The sequence below is a fragment of the Rhynchophorus ferrugineus genome, unplaced genomic scaffold, assembly GCF_030347505.1.
Source record: "Rhynchophorus ferrugineus isolate W39M unplaced genomic scaffold, kcgeb_rfMv2 rfM1, whole genome shotgun sequence".
Classification (NCBI taxonomy): Eukaryota; Metazoa; Arthropoda; class Insecta; order Coleoptera; family Curculionidae; genus Rhynchophorus; species Rhynchophorus ferrugineus.
Genome location: NW_027472580.1, coordinates 90,519,067 through 90,542,763, shown reverse-complemented (window position 1 = coordinate 90,542,763; position 23,697 = coordinate 90,519,067). Strand labels below are relative to the sequence as shown.

The 23,697-nt window shown below is 32.7% G+C and overlaps 2 protein-coding genes across 2 annotated transcripts; both read left to right on the top strand.

Annotated features, from left to right (window-relative positions):
* The first annotated feature begins 905 nt into the window (after positions 1-905).
* On the top strand, positions 906-2,438 carry LOC143201163 (uncharacterized). The gene is made up of 2 exons (XM_076412064.1): positions 906-1,460; positions 1,563-2,438. The coding sequence occupies exons 1-2, from the start codon at positions 1,046-1,048 to the stop codon at positions 2,423-2,425; spliced, it is 1,278 nt and encodes a 425-aa protein (XP_076268179.1). The 5' UTR covers positions 906-1,045; the 3' UTR covers positions 2,426-2,438.
* A 6,869-nt stretch (positions 2,439-9,307) lies between these two features.
* On the top strand, positions 9,308-14,083 carry LOC143201173 (uncharacterized). Its single transcript, XM_076412074.1, has 3 exons — positions 9,308-9,464; positions 13,561-13,692; positions 13,751-14,083. The coding sequence occupies exons 1-3, from the start codon at positions 9,398-9,400 to the stop codon at positions 13,972-13,974; spliced, it is 423 nt and encodes a 140-aa protein (XP_076268189.1). The 5' UTR covers positions 9,308-9,397; the 3' UTR covers positions 13,975-14,083.
* The last annotated feature ends 9,614 nt before the right edge of the window (positions 14,084-23,697 follow it).

The window sequence follows — 23,697 nt, the reverse complement described above, 5'->3', positions numbered from 1 at the left end:
GTTCAAGTCATATCAAATTTAAAAAAAAAAGTTGTCTGTTACAGATGACTTTTGACAGATGACAGATGAATTGTCAAGTGATACACGAAACAAATTCGTATATCGTGTTTTGTGCAGAGTGTTTAGTTAGTTAGTGTTTGTTTAGTTCGTGATTAGTGAAAAAATAATTTATATTTGATATGCCTCCTATAAGACGAAGCAATTTAGGTAGAAGAACCAGAAATGCTATAAACCAAGCTAATTACCGATCTAATCGTACTGCATAAGAACGTGACGACGGAAATGAACGTGAAAGAATTCGGATATCACAAACGCGTGAAGCGCGAGCGCGACATTCAACTAATAATCGCGCAAGTTTGAATCCAGCTGCTTTCAGTTACGATGTGTCAATTGACTACAGTAACTACCAATGTGTTGTTATTGGTTCTATGAACTTGGTTTGCTCACACTGTAAGGCATTAAAATACAAAAACGAAGCCAATGGATTGTGTTGCGCAAATGGTAAAGTGAAATTGATACAATTGGATCCACCACCAGAACCATTGTACTCATTGGTTTCAGGAATAGGAACAGATTCTATACACTTTTTGACACATATTCAACAATATAACAATTGCTTTCAAATGACTTCATTTGGGGCAACAAATGCAGTTCGGGAAAATTTTATGCCAACTTTCAAGGTATGTATTATAGCAGTTACTCATAATTATTTTAGCGAACAAAATTTTCTGTCACCAAAGTTAAGATGTGTTACTAATCTTCAATTTCTTAATCATTACGAAATATATCACTTAGTCATCATATTATATGGTGATTCAGTTTCAGTGACACTTTTATTATATTTTATATTTGATAGATATTAGTTAAAACTAAATATATACTTTTTAAGATCAAATATTATTTAAGTTTGATCATTGACAATCCATTAATTTATACCACACCATAATATTTTTTTTATTTACATATACAAGGGCAAATATATCACAGAGCAGGTTCACTGTTACCAGTGTCAGATAGCGACAACAAATTCCTGCAAATTTATTTTATGGGCAATTCACCACAAGAAATTGATCTGCGTTGTGCACATAACAATTTAGTAAAAAGGTCTATTGTAGAACAATTACAAACTTTATTTCATCAACACAATCAATTGATTATATTGTTTAAAACTGCCCTGGATCTGATGCCATCCGATAATCACAAAATTGTAATCAGAGCTGATAAAACACCTGCAGGTCAACATACAAGACGTTTTAATGCACCAACTATTGATGAAGTTGCTGTCGTTGTAGTTGGAGAAAACTTGGAATCCCGTGATATTGTTTTACATCGTCGGAATGATCAATTACAACGTATAAAGGAAACACACCGCTCATATGATGCACTGCAATATCCCATTATATTTTGGCAAGGTGAAGATGGCTACGATTTCTCAATAAAAATGATAAATCCCATTACAGGTAACTAAAATATTAGTTTAGCTATGGCGATAATATCTCAGTCACTATATTACGTATTTTAATTTTATATTTGAATGTTATTAAAACAAAATCTATTTACAGGTTCTGAAACCAACAAAAAAGTCAGTTCAATGAACTATTCATACCGCCTAATGATTCGGGAAAATGAAGATAATCACATATTGAAATGTCGGCGATTATATCACAAATATGTTGTTGACATTTATGTTAAAATTGAAACGGAGAGATTAACATTCATCAGGTTGAATCAAACCAAACTCCGATCTGAAGAGTATATTCACCTTCGAGATGCGATTAATACTGATGGAAATGCACAGAATGTCGGTCGGATGACTATTCTTCCAGCAACATACATCGGAAGCCCTCGGCATATGCACGAATATGCTCAAGATGCCATGTCGTATGTTCGTCATTATGGTACAGCAGATTTGTTCATCACATTTACATGCAATCCGCAATGGATAGAAATTAAGCAGGAGTTATTCCCTGGGCAATCACCCATTGATCGTCATGATATTACAGCCAGAGTCTTTAGACAAAAGTTGAAATCTTTAATGAATTTCATCGTAAAACATAATGTGTTTGGTGAGACACGCTGCTGGATGTATTCTGTGGAGTGGCAGAAACGAGGATTGCCACATGCACACATTTTGATTTGGTTGGTTGAAAAGATAAGGCCAAATGAAGTTGATGCAGTGATATCAGCTGAAATCCCTAATGTACAAGTAGATCCTGGATTGCATGAGGTAGTTATCAAAAACATGATACATGGTCCCTGTGGAACTCTTAATCAAAATTCACCGTGTATGATGGATGGTAAATGTTCAAAACGATATCCACGGACATTAATATCGGAAACAATTACTGGTAATGACGGTTATCCATTGTATCGTCGCAGATCGACAGCAGACAATGGAAAATCAACAATTGTCAAATTAAATTAACAAGATATTGAAATAGATAATCGTTGGATTGTTCCATATTCACCCATTTTATCAAAGACATTCAAAGCACACATCAACGTTGAATCTTGCCATTCAGTGAAATCGATTAAATACATTTGCAAATATGTAACCAAAGGGAGTGATATGGCTGTGATTGGAATTGGTGCAGAGAATTCTAATGATGAAGTTACCCAATACCAAATGGGCCGCTATGTCAGTAGTAATGAAGCAGTTTGGCGAATATTTTCTTTTCCTATTCATGAGAGACACCCTTCTGTTGTTCACTTAGCTGTGCATTTAGAAAATGGACAAAGAGTGTATTTTACAGCACAGAACGCAGTACAAAGAGCTGCTCAGCCACCATCTACTACATTAACCAGTTTTTTTGAGACATGCCAAAACGATGATTTCGCACAAACATTGCTATATTCTGAAATGCCAAAATATTATACCTGGAATCAATCCTCAAGGAGATTTATACGACGGAAACAAGGAAAACCAGTTCCAGGATATACAGATGTATATTCCACCGATGCGATTGGCCGGATTTATTCAGTACATCCAAGCAATGATGAATGTTTTTATTTACGACTGCTATTAGTCAATATACGTGGCCCAACATCATTCCAACAGTTACGAACTGTTGATGGTGAATTGTGTGGATCCTACAGAGAAGCCTGTCAACGTTTGCAATTGCTTGAAAATGACGCTCATTGGGATCAAACTCTCAATGATGCTGTAATATCATCACACACTCATCAAATACGAACATTGTTTTCTATAATCATATCTACATGCTTCCCATCAAACCCAATTGATTTGTGGATGAAGTACAAAGATTATATGTGTGATGATATTTTGTATCAAATACGGAATAGAATGGGAAATCCAAATATACAAATCAGTGAAGAAATTTACAATGAAGCATTGATTTCAATTGAGGACATGTGCTTGATAATGTCAAACAAACTATTAATTCAATTAGGCCTGACCGCGCCCAATCGTCCAATGCATGACGCTTTTAACCAAGAGTTGCATCGAGAAAGACTGTATGATCTCAACGCTTTGAAAGAATAAATTCAAACAAATCTTCCACTGTTAAATGAACAACAGAAGTATGTATTTGAAACTCTTATGAAAGTAACAAATGATGAAACTGGAGGGATTTATTTCTTAGATGCACCTGGTGGTACAGGAAAAACTTTTTTTATTTCATTAATATTAGCAACAATTCGCTCACAAAATAAAATTGCACTTGCACTCGCTTCGTCGGGAATCGCAGCAACTTTGCTTGAAGGTGGTCGAACAGCCCATTCAGCACTAAAATTGCCATTAAATATGCAAAGCAATGAAACTCCAACCTGCAACGTTTCGAAGAACTCTGCAATGGCAAAGGTTTTGCAGCAATGTAAATTGATTGTTTGGGATGAATGCACGATGGCACATAAAAAATCTTTGGAGGCTTTAGACAGAACCTTAAAAGATCTACGTAGCAATAATAACCGATTTGGTGGTGCAATGATTTTATTAGCAGGAGATTTTCGTCAAACATTGCCAGTGATTCCACGATCAACGCCAGCTGATGAACTCAATGCATGTCTAAAGTCCTCCAATTTGTGGAAACATGTTAAAGTACTTCATTTAAGCAAGAATATGCGTGTCGAGTTGCAAAATGACCAATCTGGAAACATATTCTCTAAACAACTCATTGACATTGGTAATGGCAAATTTCCTATAGACATGTTGACGGCTTGCTTTTGCTATGACTATAAACAAGTCCCAGGGGCAATCATTAAGTGTTTGTGGTATTAATCTAGAAAACCCATGTTTCTCACATGGTCAATTGTATGTTGCCTGTTCCCGTGTTGGAAAACCATCAGATTTGTTTATCTATGCGCCAGGTAATCAAACAAAAAACATCGTATACCACAAAGCAATATAATGATAATAATAATAATAATTATGATTCACATGATTAACAATAAAGCGATTACTTACTTTTCAATCCTTATATATGTTTTATTTAATTATTTTTTATTCACAACGCCCTATCACCAGGGTGATGGTTCTGTTCAGGAGAATTTTTTAAAATACGTAGGCACAAAAACTGCCACATTACAAATCTTTTTGACAGGACGAAGTCTGTCGGGTCAGCTAGTATATATATAAATCTGTATACATCTGTATTATGGATCCGAGAAAGATGCTGCCAAAATTCAGTATGTATGCATACCGAAATCATTAAGTTGAGGACGCAGATGATCCCTTTTGTCATAGGCTTAATTGTGCAGCAAGCTCATGGTAAAATACATATGCCTGTTTCTTTCTCTTGCTACTAAGAATATCTTATTACAAATTTGACGTATTAATTTACTACCACTACAAAATTTAAGTCATTTAATTGGTTTATCCTATTTGTAACAACTGAAACCAAATTTACCTTTGACTCTCTATTTTTGTAATCTTATTAAATATTCTTCAATTCGTTTTTCGATTTTGGTACCACTGTTAGCTGTCAAAATTCAAAAATAATCATCCAAAACTCTAGTTCACGTCCAGTGCAGATAGTTGGTAATAAAAATTCATTTAGAAAGTAGACTTTCTATATTTTATTGGGCATTGTATTTTCAGCCCAAGTTTTTTTACTTAATAATCTTGTATAATACTTTTCGTATAATAGATATGATTCGATTATATCATTATTGATCGAACTACACCTACTAGTACAAGTGATAAAATATTTAAAAATGTATGTAACACAGGGACTGAAAAGTCCCGCGCCTAGCACATAGGTGACACAAGCTTTATTGCATTTATCGCTCCTTCAGTTAGTACCCACCTTCAAAAGAAAGGCGTTAAAATTTATGAGTTATTGTGCTAAGAGTCACTTTACTTTTAGTAATGACTTTAAAAGTGTTATAAGGAACGCGCTCAATCAGAAACAACAATAAAACGTTAGTTTGCTGACCTTCAAACGTGGTTGTAGAGGCATCGATGATACAGAACACAGTCGACGTCCGAATGAGGTGATAATACCAGAAAACATCAAAATAATCGAAAGTTGTGTGAGTTAGCTAACCTCGTAAATATATCAAACCAGCATGTTGGATTTATATTATATGGGCATTAGACTATGAGAAAGCTCTGTTCAAAGTGGACCAAAAATAAAAACGCGTTGATCATTCTGAGCTGTGTATAGCTAAACGAATTAAACCAGAATTTTTGCGTCGACATATGACAATGGATGAAACATGGATCCATCAGTTCACTCCGAAATCACAATGATTGATCTGAGTGCAGCTGGTGAACCTCGTCCAAAGTGTAATATTCATCAACTATCTTGAGAAGAGAAATACCATCAACAGTGAATATTATGTAACGTTATTGGAGCGTTCGAAAGCCTAAATTGCAAAGAAACCGCATATGGCAAAGAAAAAACTTTTGTTTCATTCAAGACAACGCACCATATCACAAGTCAATCAAAACAATGGCAAAACTACATGAACTAACTTTCGAATTGCTCCCACATCCACCGTATTCACCAGGTTTGGCTCCCAGGGCTTTTGGCATGATTTCGATACGATTGCGATCAAAGAATATAATTTTTAAGGAAAGTGTTAAAGTTATTGATGCTAAAATAGTGCAATATAAACATAATTTAATACAATTATTTCAGAGGAAACTGTTAATCTATATAGTATCCATAGAAAGTTTAGAGACATACAGCTCTTTGAGCAATATAGAGAATCCTTAGATTGTTAAGTACAGGATTTAAATGGTCTAAAGATAACCCACGAAGAGATCTAATGGAACTTCCAGACATTGCCTCTAAAATCAAGGAAGACTTATTATTTCAATATGCAGGAAACCTTATTGTAGAGTGTGAAAAATTTATGTGCAAAGATAATTAGGTGTATAATTGTTCAGAATATATGTTAACTTAGAAAGAATGTTAACTCTTTTCCAGATGTGGCAAATGCATTAGGGAGAATGAACTGATTAAATCTAGTTTTATTAAGAGATATGTATATAGGTAGTAGTCGAATAAACTAAGGAGAAATACAGTGATATCAAAATGACTTTTCAAGGGAACATTATACCGAATGATACAAGAACCAAGCGTAAATATGCTCTCTAATGAAAGTAAAATACTTGGATCTACAATTGTTAATTAGGTGGATTAGGCTTCCAGGGGATACCACTACATAATAAACGTTCCTAGACTCATAGGTGGTATGGAAGAGTTCAATATAAATAAAATACAACACAACCCTAACCTAAACTGCTTTAGTTGTATAATTAATTATATTATTAACTTCTTAGATAATATGTGCATTAGATGCACTATAATATTAAAATAAATTTAATTTGATAACAGTTTGTGATTATTCATAAATTCAGATAAAGTTAGTTCACTCTTCTATAGAATCAGTATTGACTACAGATGCGTTGATTTTATGATCGAAGAAAAAACATTCTTAGCATAATAATCATAGCATAATCAAGTGATATTATAAGATGATAACGATTAATTATAAGATAATTAGAAGAAAGAGTTGAATAGAAGGCTGACAATGTTTGGAATAAAATATTTTATTTCATATATTATAAATAATTCAAATATTTATTGTTATTTCACAATAAAAGCTCAATTTTTGGCTCAGTTTTAGATATTTAACTGACCTAAATCGTGCAATCAAACTGCCCAAACCCTCTTCCCTCTCCAATGCAATTCCATCTCAATCGAGGGGACTCGGACGATTCCCCCCAAATTAAACTTAAACAAACCGGATGTTGCGTCGGGACTAATTCATTACTGAAATTAGAGAAACCGACATCCGGTCTGGATTACAGAGTATAAGGTGAACGACGTCCGACCGGGTTGGGAGGGGGACCCTGGACGGGAACGAGCCGCCGGGAGGGGCGACTGGAGTAAGATCGTGGCCGTTAATACGACAGCAAAGTCCGGCAAATTGGAAGGGATCAACGGCTTAGCCGTTGCAGAGACGAAACTACGAAGAGGTGGCGGGGGCGGTGGTTCGTTCGCAGGGAGGATAGACCCGGGGGAGGCAAGCGACGAGCTCTCCTAATTCCCCGGATGGCAAACGGCACCGACGACGACATCCTAGTGGACTGGATAATTGTCCCGGCTTCGGGATATGATTAGCGACTCTCCAGAGGGTCCAGGAAAGGTTGCATGTGTATTGCTCTGTAATAATAATTATTCGTTTGTTTTGCACGGATGATGTGATCGTAACTTTGTTTGGAAATCGTTAAGCATAATTCAATCCGAGGCCACCTGAGATTTTCAAACAATGTTTGCTAATGAGAATATAGGATCCAAGGATAATATACAGCTTTCATAAATATAATTCCAAAGGCCTTTTTCATTTAAAATATCTAATACATTTAAAATATACTTTAAAAGAAATAATGTAGATTTTATTTTAATTAAAATATGTATTATTAAAAAATATATTCATTTAATTTAAGTATATTATATAGATTATCACCTGTACCTTCGTCCTACAGCTTGCCCTTGAAGAACTTCGAAAAGACGCCGTTTCTATACAAATTTCCATTCTATCCCTCTATGGAATGGTTTCCTGATTTGGTGATTCCAGATTCCAATAGTTTACGGCTAAGTAACTGAGCTACTGTAATACGCCTTTGATGGCCGTTCACACTGAACTGCAAGCAAAAAAATTAGACAACTAAAATTCAACCATATAATCTATCGTATCATCGTCGCCAAATTTTACGTTTGGTTTTCATTGTTAATCACAATTTATATATTTAATAAAACAAAAATATTACTATAAAAACCTTCGACTAATATATTATTTATTCGAATTTACTTTAGGTTTATATTAACTAAACACCGGTACACAAAAGGCTTTTTTTTAATTGATTTTATTTCATTATTAAACATAAATTCCTAGAAGTCCAATACATTTGATTTTAGTAATTTTTCTGAAATTTAATAATATTTAGCTAATAGTTAAAATAATTATAATTAAAAAATAAAACGAAACTAAAATTAAAATAAATAGAATTAAGCAGCTATTAATAAACATTTACATTTCTATGCATATACCGGCTATTGTATATGCCGGCTATTATATATTAAATTTGAAATAAAATAAATGAAATACTACTGAAAAATTAACTTGTACAAAATTAAGCATTAAATTATATAATAATATAACTGTAACAACTGCTCTCATGTATATGTTGATGTTGATAACCTTCCTCTGTGCGCTCCTGATGCCAAAAGAAGGCTTCAGAAAGTTTTCTAAATAATTACAGTCTCTTTATAAACCAGCTTTAATTAATAAACTTGAATTATTCGTTCACATGATTGCGATTTAAAAAAATAAATTTATTTACTATAAAAATTCTTAATATTTTCTTAGAATCAAAGAATATAAAAATAAAATTGGAATCGAGAATTGATTCTTTACGGAATATTTCCATCCCTAGTTGACCTCTCTTGAGCTAATACGGGTAGATTGGTAGGTGAAGAAATATATGATCCTATGAAATATGGAACATTGAAATGGCGTTGAACTTTTTAGTTCGACTGTGCCCCGTCAGCTTATTCAACAACTTGATGATTTGCACCAATAGAATATAATTTAAAAAACGCAGATTCTTATAAATATTTCCTTGTATATTCCAAGAAAGGTCCTCTGCATTTAAATCCCATTCAAACGTGACCGAACTCGCAACGAGGACGGGATTCATTCAGAGCTCGTCTGTCGTTTCGTCGGACCGAAGGAATGAAAAAAACATTTTTACCTAAGCACCAACCAGTTTTGAAACGTTTACGAAGAAATAAGAAACCAGTCATTATCGGGATGGCCTTACTTATATATAGCGCGATGAGTAACTTTCCGAAATTTCTGTCCCGAACGCATCGCCGTCGACCGTTCTTTTGTTTTCCCAACCAGTCGAATTTTCTGCGCCGCCATGGCCGCCTCCGTTAACAAAATCCTATCGGTTCTCCTTGTGTTTATGATTTGTGTCGTTGATTTAAGTAAGTTTGGTCTGTTTTAGTTATCTAAATATATCGAGTCACGAATGGTATTAACCGCCCTTACCTGAGCGATAAATCCCCGGTCATAAAAAGCGAATATTAAAGTTGTTTGGTCTTAGATGGATAAGTAATAATTTTAAGGCTATTACACGAATAGCACTAACGTTACGATATTCGTTTTCTTTTTGTTTTATTACCTCATGAAAATACGAAATATCTAATATAATATATCTATATAGGAAGAACAAATTGGTAGATTCGATCTCTGTGAGAAATTGTGAAATGTATTATGATTGTAGAAATAAAGGGATCTTCTACTTAAATATGCAATTTCATATAAATTTTTCAACATATGATCAAACATGTAGGTTGTTTTCAATGTAAAACTCATTTACAACATCATATACAATCGACAGAGATTCTCAGCGACAATTTTGTTTTGTTTAGACACCTTTGGCCCCGTGACTTCCTGTCGTCTATTGTTAATATACTGTTTTTACATTTTTATAATCTATTTACTCTGATATACAAGAAATAAAGAAGAATATGAAATAAATAAAAGAAGAAAACTATAATGACAACAAATTCCTGATTTTTCAAGGTTATGTTGTAGATTGGCTTCCTTTATTTTATTGTCATAATTCCATGTCGTTCACACTCAAAACTTTGTATACTTAATAGTAAAACTAGTAATATCGAGCATTTGATTAGGGATCTTTAAAATTGGTTTAAAAGTTTACTAAAATTTTCCCTAATTTTTAAAATATATAAATAATATCGATTTTTTTTCTATATTTTTGCAAACAATATCGATATCTCAGATTTATAGATAGTTATCAGAAATAAAATTAATTAATAATAAATTAAAATTTATCAAAATAAAGGGTTAAAATAATGTTTGTCGGTTTATAACCTGTAATAATTATAACTAATATTTTGAATAATTTAGCGTACATCTGACAACCGGACGGTGACCAGCTGTCAGACGTCTTGAAATGTCAAATTCTTGAAAGCGTTAGTGATAAGAGGTTTTAACTCTTACCTATAAATTATTGCTACTGTATAATTAACAGTAGTTTTTAGATATAGTATAATGTTAAAATAAATTATATTCGGTAACATTTGGTTCAGTTATTTTATTTGGATTAGAATTTTTTTGTATGTCAAAGCCAAACTGAAAAACCCAGAGTTCGGCAACATTGCAATATTTCGACGTCACAAATATCCATGATGTATTACTAAAAAAACTTTGGATAAATAATATGTATATATATATATATATATATATATATATATATATATATATATATATATATATATATATATATATATATATATATATTGATGCTATAACTTTAATTTAGAACGTACCATTGTAGGATTCATACCGTTATTTTTTCTAAATAAGTTTAGAATTTTACGTCGTATATGACTGTGAAGAAATATGTTTATGTAAATATTACTGCATATTCTCCTTGTGTTCTTGCATAATCTAAATGTTAATATGATAATGCGCGAATCTTACGTCGCATCTTCTGACCTTGGTCGTCCAATAAATAATTACGATACCTGCATATGTAGATATTGAAAAGTGAAGAGGAATATCATTTAAATTTCATTAACATTATAGAAATCATGTTACACAGGTTCGTAAAGTATCAGTTCGTTTTGATATTATATCGCCTGCTAATTAAGAGTGATTATATTAGATACGGTAATTGATTTTAAAGCAGTTTTTAGTTGAAAGTATTATAGTTATTTTTTCATTTAATCTAATTGAGACTTGATATATAGTCCTCCACAACAACAGTTAGCCCCCAGTAATTTATTAATGTTGTCGCATTAACTGTGACTTTTTGACTAGATGTGTATATTTTTCTTCGAATATTCTACCGATTTCATATATATCTCCTGTGTTCTTGTTAGTAGATTCCATAAAATGTTCCCATTTTATATTTCCCTCGGTCATCAAGTTCTAGTTATTCTATATTAAAGTCTAAAGTTATTCTGTCTAGGTAATTGTCAGCCTTTGGCCATAATACCACATCAGAAAAGTTTCATTTAATCACTAACACTCTTACTATCAGATTAACTCTTGAATTCGACTAGTAAATTATTGCTGTTTCACACCATCAGCTATTTCTTCTTCTGTCTATCTGATTTGTCTTCTTTCATCAAATACAAATTGTTCTTCATTATATATCTCTCTCGACGTTTCTTTTCCAACTCTGGAGTAACGTCTCAAGAATACACTGCAAAATTACTTTATCGCATGTACTTCTACAAGGACAATTGGTATTTAGTAAAGACTCAAAAGGATCAACTTCAATCAATTTATAACGATTCTTATGATGATTTAGGTCTGTTGGAACCGGTGGTTCGGTCTTCCACTAGGTTTTTGATTTTCAACAACAAGTTTAGTAGTCGTGCATTATTTTACGGGTAACTAGTTTGGTTGATGTTTTCCATCTACAGGGTTTTTTACGATATGAAAATAACGTAAATGTTTCCCAGAAATAACGCTTACTCTTGGTCGAATACAATACAAACTTTAAACATTTACAGGTTGTTCAATTTTGATATAATTTCATTTTTCATTCAGTTTTATATATGTGTGTAAATTGTATCATTCTCATTAATACCTAAATATTTAAATATCTTAAGTTGTTCACTTTTCTATGTATGTCCACTATTTAATTTATATTTGCCTATTGGTTTTCACATTTGTTTCAATCATTAATATTTATCCACATTTTCAGAAACCATCTCCATTTCATTTGTTGTGAATGTGGCTTTATACTATTTTTAAGTGTTTTAAATCATAAATACGACGAATTTACTATCCCACTTGTGACCCATTTTTGCATATAAAGCCGTATATTAAATATACTGTTTTGTAATATTGAATATTTTATATTGTCATGATGGTATATATCTACGAATAATAAATGATTTAGTCCTCTTTCTACACATAATTTCAGCAATTATCAGCCACATCCTTATTTTACCATAATGCAACTTTATAAATTCATGTTTTGTTTCTTGCACAATATCTTCATATGCATGATTCTAATTGTAAAATGTGATTGTAATAAAATATTAGTATTAGATATTTCAACAAACAAAAGAGAAATCAGTCAGTATTTAAATGTCTTGGAACTTATCAAACAAAAGAGAAAACCAAACGGAAACTGAAAGCTAGGAATTATCAGAATAACATTAAAATTACGTTAAATAGGTTTGTAAATATATACATACTAAATAAGTGATGTAACTTGTGATATAATGGGAATCGCTTTTGACTCTTGGCTTATATAATGATTCTTCGTGTTAATATATGTAAAATTGTTATCTGCCCTCTTTTGTCTTTTAATTTACTTATAGTTTCGATAGTTTCAACAAATGATATTATAAGCTATTACCATAAATATTCACACAGCTTTCTTACCCTAACATTCTCGCAATTTAACCATTTTTCATACTCAGTAGAAACCTATAGGAAGACCTTTTAGAAATCAGCATTTTCCAAATAACTCTTTTGCTTGGCAAATTAGCAAGTCTTATGTAGAATCATTATTATCACCTGGCGAAGCCGGCCGATCGATTTCAAGGCCAAATAGTTTTGATTGCAAGACAATGCTCTATGCTTACTGGGACCAGAGTTGCACAGTGTCTTATGAACTGTTAAAACCTGATGAAATAGTTAATAGTGATTGCTACCGACAATGAATGATCGATTTGAACCATGGATTGATCGAAAAACCTCCACAATGGTAAAGTGATTTTATAACTGGTCCAGAAAGCCTTAAAAGTGCTTGAATGCTACTCTCCAGGCCTTGCCCTATCGGACTACCAAATTTTCGTATAGTTAAGTAGGTCGTAAGTTAGATGAATAGTTTTGCTCAAAGGACAAACGTTTATTGAATTTTGAATATATAAATTTTTCCATCTCCTTCAAATTTATGTAGTTTTTTTTATCGAAAAAATAGGAACGACTTTCCAGTAAACCTGGCATAAACATAATCCGATAGTTCTAATCTTGTTTCTTTATTCGTTTGGCATAGAACGATTGTATTATATGTATCTTTTTTTTTAGATTTTGCTTTAAACTGCTTGTCATGCCAGTCAGATGATTTGTACGGTGCCTGTCGCCTAGGTCAAAGAAAATTCAAACCGAAACTGGAAAAGTGTCAAGGTCCGACTGCCAGATGTTTTGCAGTCGCTACAGGTACGAAACAATAAACACAAAAACTTATTCTCCGGAAATTACACGAAAATATATTTAGTGGGAGATAACGGAAAGGACCTTTACCAAAGGGGTTGTGCCGAGACGACCTCTTTCTGTCAGGATATTAAATCCGACTTTTGCCAAGTATGTGGATCCCAATTTTGTAATTATGGAGCCATGACCATACCAGGAGTTATCGACGAAGAGCCAGAAGTAACTACGTTGCTATCAAGTGCTAAGGCGCGAAAAACTATTAGGAGGCTACCAGCACCGAGTACATAAGCGTTCTGTGTCTGATATATAAAATATGTGCCTTAAAATATTATATGAATCAATATATTGTGATATTTTAAATATGTATTTTTAAGTAAATTGTTGATGAAAAGGCGAAGGATATTTTTTGATAATATATGCCTTATTCAAATGATTCTTACATACCTATTTGATATATTTAGTTTTCAGTAAATATATTGTAAATTAGTTTTTTGACTAACTTTAGTAGCGAAAGATGTGCAAACCTTTAAGTACTTTTTAAAAACGTAATACTTTGGAATATTTAGTTTCCAATTTACATCCAAAAGTTATTTTTTGATGGATGTTTAATAACATGAAAATTAAAAACCGTGTTTGATTTATTTTCATTCAACAAATTTAAACTAAGCAAACTTTTCAATAATCCTTCACCCAATTATCGACATAATAATGAATAATACAGAAAAGCTAAGAAGATACATTATCTTATTGAACTCTATACTTCAGTCTTCAGTCTTTATTTATCTCTGTAGTTTATCTAAGCTTTGCTGGATAAACTTTTTCCAGGTAGTAATATTTAGTACACTGTAATAAACTTAAAATAAAAATTAGGAACAAATTTTTTTTCTGAGGTGAATTTTTGAAACAAGAAATCATTACAATATTTAAAAATCTTCCTTCGCCTAATTGTCTACATTATTTCCGCTCTAAATATTTTTTTTATTCAAATTTGCTATTTTAATTATAAGACAATATAATTGATTGATAAATAAAACAAGTGAATCGTATAGTAGATACGTCTAAGGAGTTGTAATAGTCAGTTTGCCATTCACTCAGAATCACTTATCCATTCAAAATCCGTCAATTTAATTAATGCTGTTTGATTTTAATCTTAGAGTGTTGGAATAATATGTTGGATGAATAAAAAATTTAATAAAAATCAGTAAAGTATTACGAAATATGTCCGCATAAACCAAATTTGAATTACTAAGTTCCTCCGCCTAATTATCATCATTATGATTTCTTAGTGGATTTAAGATTTTCATGAAAAGTCTAATTATACTGAAATAAAAAGAATTATACAGTAAGTAAAATTTTATTGTTATAATAATTATTGCATCATACTTTCTGAAATTATGCTGAGAAGAAATTGTTAAATAAAAAAATATTTTATTAAACGATGATAAATTATTCATCATCCTAACAAACATTTTTGATTTTAGAATAATCAGGCTACTGATCACACAAAGTCCGTAATAAAGTGACTATATTTTATTATAAATTGTTGAGGTGTATCGGCTAGAAGAATGCAAGGCTGAAAGTTATTAAAATTCTAATTATACCAAAGAATTTCCTAATTTTTTTAATTTCCTTCACCTTATTATCAACATTGTATATTTCCCACCCGAGAAATGTTGAGTTGCCCAGAGAGGCGGCAATTGAATCAGATAGTGGATAATATTAAGCCATTATGAACCAGTCGTGGTTATAAGGAAACCCGTTACAGACGAAATAACAACTATAATCAAAGTGACGTTACCAAGCGAATATAGGCAGAGAAACAACGATTATTTCCCTCTAATGTGCTCCTCTTTCACCTCCCCCCCCCCTCCTTTCCCCACACAGTCCAACCACTATCCACCCCTTCGAACATCCATTTTCAAAATGGCGCCGGCGGCCTGCGAGCCTGAACACGTGCTCCGAGCAGGATTTGATCCTCCCCAGTCGCGAATTAAAACAGGATAAACAGGAGTTAAGGGCCCGAAGCGCCGTCGGCCAAACTTACAGCTTACGATGCAAATCTCTTTCCTTCCAACTCGCCCCCGTACTAAACCACCGTCGAGTTGAACTTCACCACGTCTGTGTAGCCGCCCGTCCCCCCAGCGGGCACGGCGTGGGGTCGGGGTCTCTGTTGCGTCTGGACTCGCCGTTAGACCAAATATACTCAAGTTCGTCGGGTATATAGTTCTGATATTGTCTGTCAATTAACTGACATTTATCTGGGGGGTTGATTGGAAACATCCCGCACCTCTCATGACGAAATACCGGTATCAGGCTAGTTTCAATTATTGGTACTGAAAACAGTGTTAAAATTGCATTATCAATTATATAACATTTACATACAACCAGTTCTGTTTGAATTAGTATCTATAAGTTGTAACTTTTTTTCAGAAGACGTAACTTATGAAATTATGGAAATATCATAAAAAATGGCAATTTTACGACCAGAAAAACGGTAGGATGATACTGCAACATGGTAGTGGCCCACCAAATTTGACGGTCTTTTAAATTCCACTTAAAACGCTCGAATGAAAAATCTCACTTTCTACTTTCAGCATTTGTTGGCGCATAGTTTGGCTGAGCTACATTTATTTTCTTAGGAAGGTACCTGAAGATAGCCTAAAAAGTCTAAGGAGACCTTTAATTAACAATCCATACAATAAAATGAATAATGAGTAGCTCGACAATGCTGGATGAAATATAACAATTACATATTTTGAGACATTTTATCATTTATTACGTGCTTGAATCTTGATCAGCCATATCTATGGGTGAAAATTTAAAATTGTTAAGTTAACTAATATTCCATGGTGGTGATAATTCTTCATATAAATAAGTTTTTTAATTAGTATTATTTCCCACATGTTTAGAATATATCTTGGCTATGGACAAATATGGCATAGCAACAAAATAGTTTTGATAGCTTTAGTCAATTAGTCAAAATAGCTTTGTCAATAAGCTTCAGATAATGTTCCAAAATAGCACTGAACTATTAAAATTTTGCAATACAGCCTTGTTTTCACTTAAATAAGAGGAAACTTACTTTACAATAAAAGTATTGGAATTGTATTGGCCAATTCGTTTTACCTACACATATGATATATTACAAATGGAAAACATCACGATGACTACATTTTCTGATGATACTTCAATTATTGCTACGGAGACAATAGCGAAGAAGCCGCATAAAATTACCGAATACCGATTAACGAAAGTAAATCTCTGCATGTGCAGTTCACTTATAATCATTTTTTGTGGTTTCTTAAAATTAAAGTGTTCCTTTTACTGAGTTGACATAGTTCATTTTAATATATAAACTGTTTGAGTTAATTTAAAATTATTTGTTGATAATTTTCTACGTTTCTTTTTTTATATAATGAGTTATCAAAACTTAACTTCGTTTTTTTTCTCATGCTTTGATTGCCATGATATATTTGACTTTGTAGGAATTTAGCCGAGCTTAGAACAAATGGTAGTCGGATGGGAAAAGGTTCGAGTCATATGCTGAATACCCAGTAACTCTTGAGCTAAAATACAGATGGGTATGTTCTAGTGTTGGGCAACGTATTTTCTATCGATCAATTCTACTCGTTACTGTAATAACTGCTTCGATTGCTTTAGTTGCTCGTAGTAGACAGTCGAGACGATGTAATGGTTTATACAGAATCGTCTTCAATACGATTGAAATTCTACTTTTTCTACATCGAAGAGGGAAACAAAAAGTGACTATTTCCGTTATATATAGCTTGTGACACTACTTGAAATCTCGATTTTGCGTAGGTGCTTTTGATATGAACTTGAAATTATCAGAATAAAAATATACATACAATTACACAACTATTTCGGAGCTAGATTCAATTGCGTTTGTAGCTGTTGTAGAACAGTACTATTTAATCAATGTATGTATTTTACTTTGAAAGAGAAATATGAAATAACGAACGAACCTGGCTTCTGTCAATTTAAATATAGTTTTTCGTCAAATTTGTTGGTAATATGAGAAATGGGATTAAGTAGCAGAATCCACATGTAAATTACGATGGGCATGTAATAATATAAATAAATAGCGCTCAAACCTGAAAAATTAAAATTAACGAGCAACAATGCTAATTATCATGCATCTTGACGCAAAACTTCGCTGAAAGGAACATGTAAAAAGACTTAAAAATTCGAAAATAACGAATTGCAAGAACGAAGGCAAAAACCTAGCTAAAACCCTCAAAATACCTTCAGATAGTTTAGCAGTTGATGAATCAACTGTTCAATCAACCACAAGGATTGACTGAAAATGCAATTTTGAATCTTTTTAACACAGTAATTTGATTTCTGCTTGCTACACAAAGAGAAGAGTTTTTTTTGTGGCGTATTGTGAGTATGAATAGAAACTGGATCTACTAAGTAACTCATGTGTTACTTCATATTGACACCGATAAAAGATTTTATTTCCTGAGATTCAAAGAAATTGTTACTGCAGATATCTATTGACATTATATGAACATACTGGACTAGGTATTGTAGCAAAAATAACAGCAAAGGCGAGTAACATACATTGCCATTATCTTGCATAACAAGGCTCAGTTACAAGTAAACTACGGTTTCAAGAAGGTTATATATATTGTAGCTATTTTTCTCAATAAGTACATTTTTAAAATAAAAAAGATGGGCTAGTACTTATAACCTATAACCAAAATGCCAAGAATAATCAATGAAGCTTTCCATCTGTTTTGAAACTGACATTTCTCGGGAAAACTAAATATATCTGTATTTTATATCAATTGACGGAAAGTGTCATCTGCTTATCTTGTAGGTTCTTCAGTTCATTCTGGGATCAAGGCATTCCCACATTCATCTACCATCAATTGAAAAGTTGGTAGTAGCTGATGCAATACCAGTATCGTTGGTATCATTGCGTTATATACGGTAAATTATGAGAATGTTACTATAAAGAGAAAATAAATTAAGAAAAACTTAAGAAAGAAAGGGAACGTGATTTTCCAGAAGTATAATTGATAAGATCTTATTATCATATATATACGTACGTCTTATATCTTAGTAACATTTTATAACTTTAAAACAATAATTAAAAATTCTTATATAAAAGTGTTTATAATTTAAAATTTAATCTGGAAAATCGTCGCCAAGCCGTCGTTTTTGTTACATTTTACAGGCTTATAATTGAAATATTTGATTGAATAATAATAATTTATTATGCACTGATAGATATAATTGTCTTTCAATTACATTTTCAATAGAATTTCTTATATTCCAACTTCAGCTCTTTTATTTTCTTTTTAACATTTTCCATCCAGCGAGGTTTTGCATAAAGAGTCCTATATACTTTTTACTATATGTACTTATGGATGAAATTATTATTTATTGTTATTAGTCCTTCCTAATGACATTAAATTTTATGAAAATTACATTCAGAAACTGAAGAATTAACTACTACATTTAATAATACAAAACTATGTTAATACATTGGTACTAGTACGATAATTTAATATAACACAAGCATTTATAATTATATTTTTAATGTTTATAAACCAAACCATTTCAATCCGAGAGCAGTGTATGTTTATCTCTTAATGTATATACACTAGGAATATTAGTAGATATTTTGTGTGGGGGATTTAAAGCTAATCAAAGCGAATTATACTGAGGATTTAACCCGGTTCCTCGCTAAAGGGCAATATGGAAAATTAAGGAACGGGGCCTGGATGAGAAAATGTAGCCCGAATTTTCGCGGCAATACGATTATGTCTCGGCGTAACGGTTAGAGAGACTGCGAGTCGCCCATAAATACGACTTTCTATTGAAAATGATGTTTTGAACGAGCCCGTCTACCATCTCGGACGAGAACGATTTCGGCGGATCAGTTCAATTAGGCGGCAGTTTAGCCTCGATTTATTTACGAATAAACATGGATGATGGCGAGATTGGAAGTTAATCGAAGTTAAATTATACAAAGGATTTAAGTTTGCTGGTGGCTCGAGGCTATGTGGGAACTAATATATTCACATATTAGTCGGAAATTTGATATTTCGTTATCAGAATGCAAAGTGTATTAACTTATTATAACTGTAAGTTTTACATGTGTACATAATTTCAATATCGATGTCATTAATTAGAGGTTGGATGACTGGAGGATTTAATTTCTCGCTGTTTGTTGCTTGAAAATTAAATAAAAATTAGTTTCGGTAACAACAAGAAAGGTGCATTAGGTGTAATAGTCATAGAGAAATAGAGATTTAACTTCATAGAAAATTTTGGCAAAATGTTTCGCGACGTCCAACATGTAGATGTCGCTACCTTTAATGTATCACTTGTTTTATTCGCTATGCTAAGATCAGATTCATTTTGTTATGCGGTTTGATTATTTTGTACGCCATTTTCAATGCGCCCTATATAGATGTGGCGACCGCGATGGCCTTTTAGGGCAGCACACATTCAGCAACAACAAGTTCAAAGGTTGGCAACGCCGGTGGATTGGTACCATGCAGTTCCAGGCTATACTAGACCATCACGACGACGTCTCGCTCTCTTTTCTTTTCTCTACCCCCTTGTAACAGTACCACTTCCACAGCGCTACCGTACTTCCTCTACCTATCCTAATATCCTGTCCATTCTCCCGTCGTCCACATGTATCCCTCAATAACGAAATAAACAAGTATTCCTTCAACCAGTGCTTCGGACAAACAATCGCATCGACAGCCACACGTCCGACCGACCTACCTGACGAATATTCCTACATAGAGAACAGTGAAGTTATATTTTCTCGTGTAGTTCTGTTTCTAATTGTTACCATAATTTCTAAACTGTCTTATTTTATTTGTAGTGCTCCTATTTCGATCGTTCCAGGCCCACAACCAAGGTGTTCGAAGCAAGAATCATCGATATTTGAACAAACTCCAGAAGCTAATGGTAAAGTTTGTGTTCATTCAGCCAGTATCCCCCTTTCTCTTCGTTATTACCGTTAATTACTTGACTCTATAACTTCAGTCTAGATATTCCTATAAGAGCAAAGAAAGTTTTACGTTGTACCGTATTGTACATCTCAGGTTATTTGGTAAAACCTTTGAAAAAAGAAATTAAGTGTGACATACAACTATGAATAAATCAGTAGACTCACAAATTGAGTGTGATTCTATAGAGGCAAGACAATATCTCGTGCCTCAGACTCCAACAAAATTGTTTTATTACACTCTTAGTTGGTCTTTGAGCTATGTCTTATTTTATTCAGCGATTTTTCCGATAATATATGAAAATTAAAATTGCGATGTCGATAATATAACAACATTTTTGTCAAATGTTTAAAAAAAAGTAAGTTTAAAACCCTTCAATTCTACATTCCATAATGATCTTTGGGTTGAAATATTAAAAGTACTAACAAGTTGTGCTATATACTTTTGAGTAAAATAGGTAAACAGAATATTAAGAGGAAAAGACTCAAAGTTTGCTTTCAGCACAAGAAAACAAAAACACAGAACTCTGATCGATCCTGTTAAATTGATGGTACTAAACAAATACGAAAAAGAAAAGAGACGGAGGAGATAATTTTGATTTGCAATGCACCAAAGTTTTTTGCTTACGGTTTTATATATTTGTATATAATATTTATATTTTATAGATATATTTATTTTTATATTATATTTATATTTTGTAGACAAGTTTACATTTTATATTTATATTTATTGTTATAGATTATATTTATATTTATTGTTATATATTATATTTATATTTATTTATTTTGACAGATAATGTTTGTATTTATTTATTTTTAAATATTATATTTATATTTAATTTATTTTAAAAAAAATTGTTTTTTATTTTAATTTCATTGGTCAATTAAACATGACGTCAAGGCTGTTACGTGCTAAACATTAATAATGAGCCAATCAAATGTCTTCACAGTAAAATATATTTCATACAGGTGCCTATAATGGAGATTTAAATTGACCAATCAAATTATTTAAATGGCCCATTATGGCGCCGTCTGGATGTTGGGCAAAGCAAAACTTTGCGCCAGAGTCCCCTATTGAGTTGCATCTCTATTACTCTATGGTTATAGTCTAAGAGTTAGCAACATTTTTGGCAGAAAATTTCTGGTAAGCTGATCTTTTGACATATCATCTCTTTCACTCTCTCGGTCAGCTGACTAAATCTGGGCAAAACTGGTTTTTGTTTTCACAAATCTTTCATATATTATAACTATTATTTGTAATATTATCACTTTTACTACATTCTACTATTTTTCTGATATCTTAGGTAGTTTCAAGCACATTTATAGGTGCAGAATTCAAAAGCTACGAAGAATATGGGAGAATTTGTTAGAGATTGCTAGAGGTAGGTAACATCTTGAATAATAATAATGTTTACAACCTCTTACAACACGCTCATTACTCTATCTAGTATATATTTCAAAAAAGAATGAGACATTTATATAAAGAAAAATAAAAATTCATAGATTTTCATAATAAATTATAATTTTTATTTAAAATTACATTAAGCTATTAAAATGCGAACTGAATGGAATGAACTATTAATGGATTATCTGCTTAGTTTTTCGCACATCCTGTCCTTTTCTCTGTAAAGTTTCTTTCATAGCGATAATGGAAGAAAAATTCGATGTGCTTTATTTTGTTGTGATCATGTTGATATTTCTCCGTTTCTGGCATAACGATCGATTCTCCATCTCGTCTCTGTCCTGCTGCACTTCACTTAGCCATATAAGTTTACTGGAAAAGGTCAAGTTGTTTGGACAAGAAGTAAACTGAGAAGTTCTCATCAACCATCTGTTTATCAATAGTACAACAAAAAATTTGACAGCCTTCTAACATTTTTTGATCTTTCACAAGCTTCATCAAAATTAATTTTAATATTATTTGGAAAACATATGCAGGATAAAACATATTCAAAGACGACTCGAAAAGGTAATGACGTGAATCTATCACTATTATACTGAATCAAAATAAGAAAAAAGATTCTAGATTTATTTTCATGTGGCATTTCTGAAAACTACTTAAACAATTTAATATAGGATAAACATGCGTTGGTACAAAGATGCATAAAAATATTTTTTGCAATATTTCCTGTATTAGGCGTTTTAACCAGAAAAATAAACAGTTTTGCCACGAAAGTAGACAGGAAATAAAAGCCAACAAAAAAACCCCACCGCCGGTTTGATATTTTCTTTTCCATTATGCCCGGACGAATTCCTGCAAGTGCAACGCGACCAAAATGTACTAAATGACATTATTAAAGCGTCTGGCTCCATCCGACCGACCTCCCCTCTTCCGTCCCTCCGGGAGATTAGCAGGACAAAAAGGGAACTAACGAGTATATTATTATACGTCGCGAGAGTATAGAGGAAAAAAATTGTCTGCCACTAAGAGCGGCAGGAAAAAATATGAATGGGGCTGGGATTTTCACGGGTTATTAGGGTGAAAGTCGGGGGTGGGGTGGGGGGATGCGCTTTGTAGGGGCGATTGGAGGGTTTCGGAATTCCTAAAGGATTGGATTAGTAGGGGTAGTGGTGGTTTGGGGTTTGTTTAGTTGCGATTATGGCGCGATATACGCTAGTGGTTTTAGATTGGGACGTTTTGTTAAGGGTTCGGCGAATGGTAAAGGTTATCGCATTAACTTATGTTGTATTAGGCGGGGGGTTAATCAAGTATATCTCTCCGTTCTGGTATAATTTGTTATTTGAATCCTTTTAATTCGTTCCTCTTAATGCTGCGAAATAAATTAGGCCGAATTTATTCCGAAACTAACAGAAAACGGACCCACTTCCTAAATCACTTTAAGGGATGATCAAATATATCCGTTGGGAAAAAAGGATTCTCGGTTTTTGCTTAGGGATGATTTTAAAGTTAGAAGTTAGGAAGTGACTTCACAGTTGGAGATTTTATTGCCAAGCATACATTTTGGGGGCCGAAACTTATCAAGCCAAATGTGTATGCCAATCTACTGCCAGGT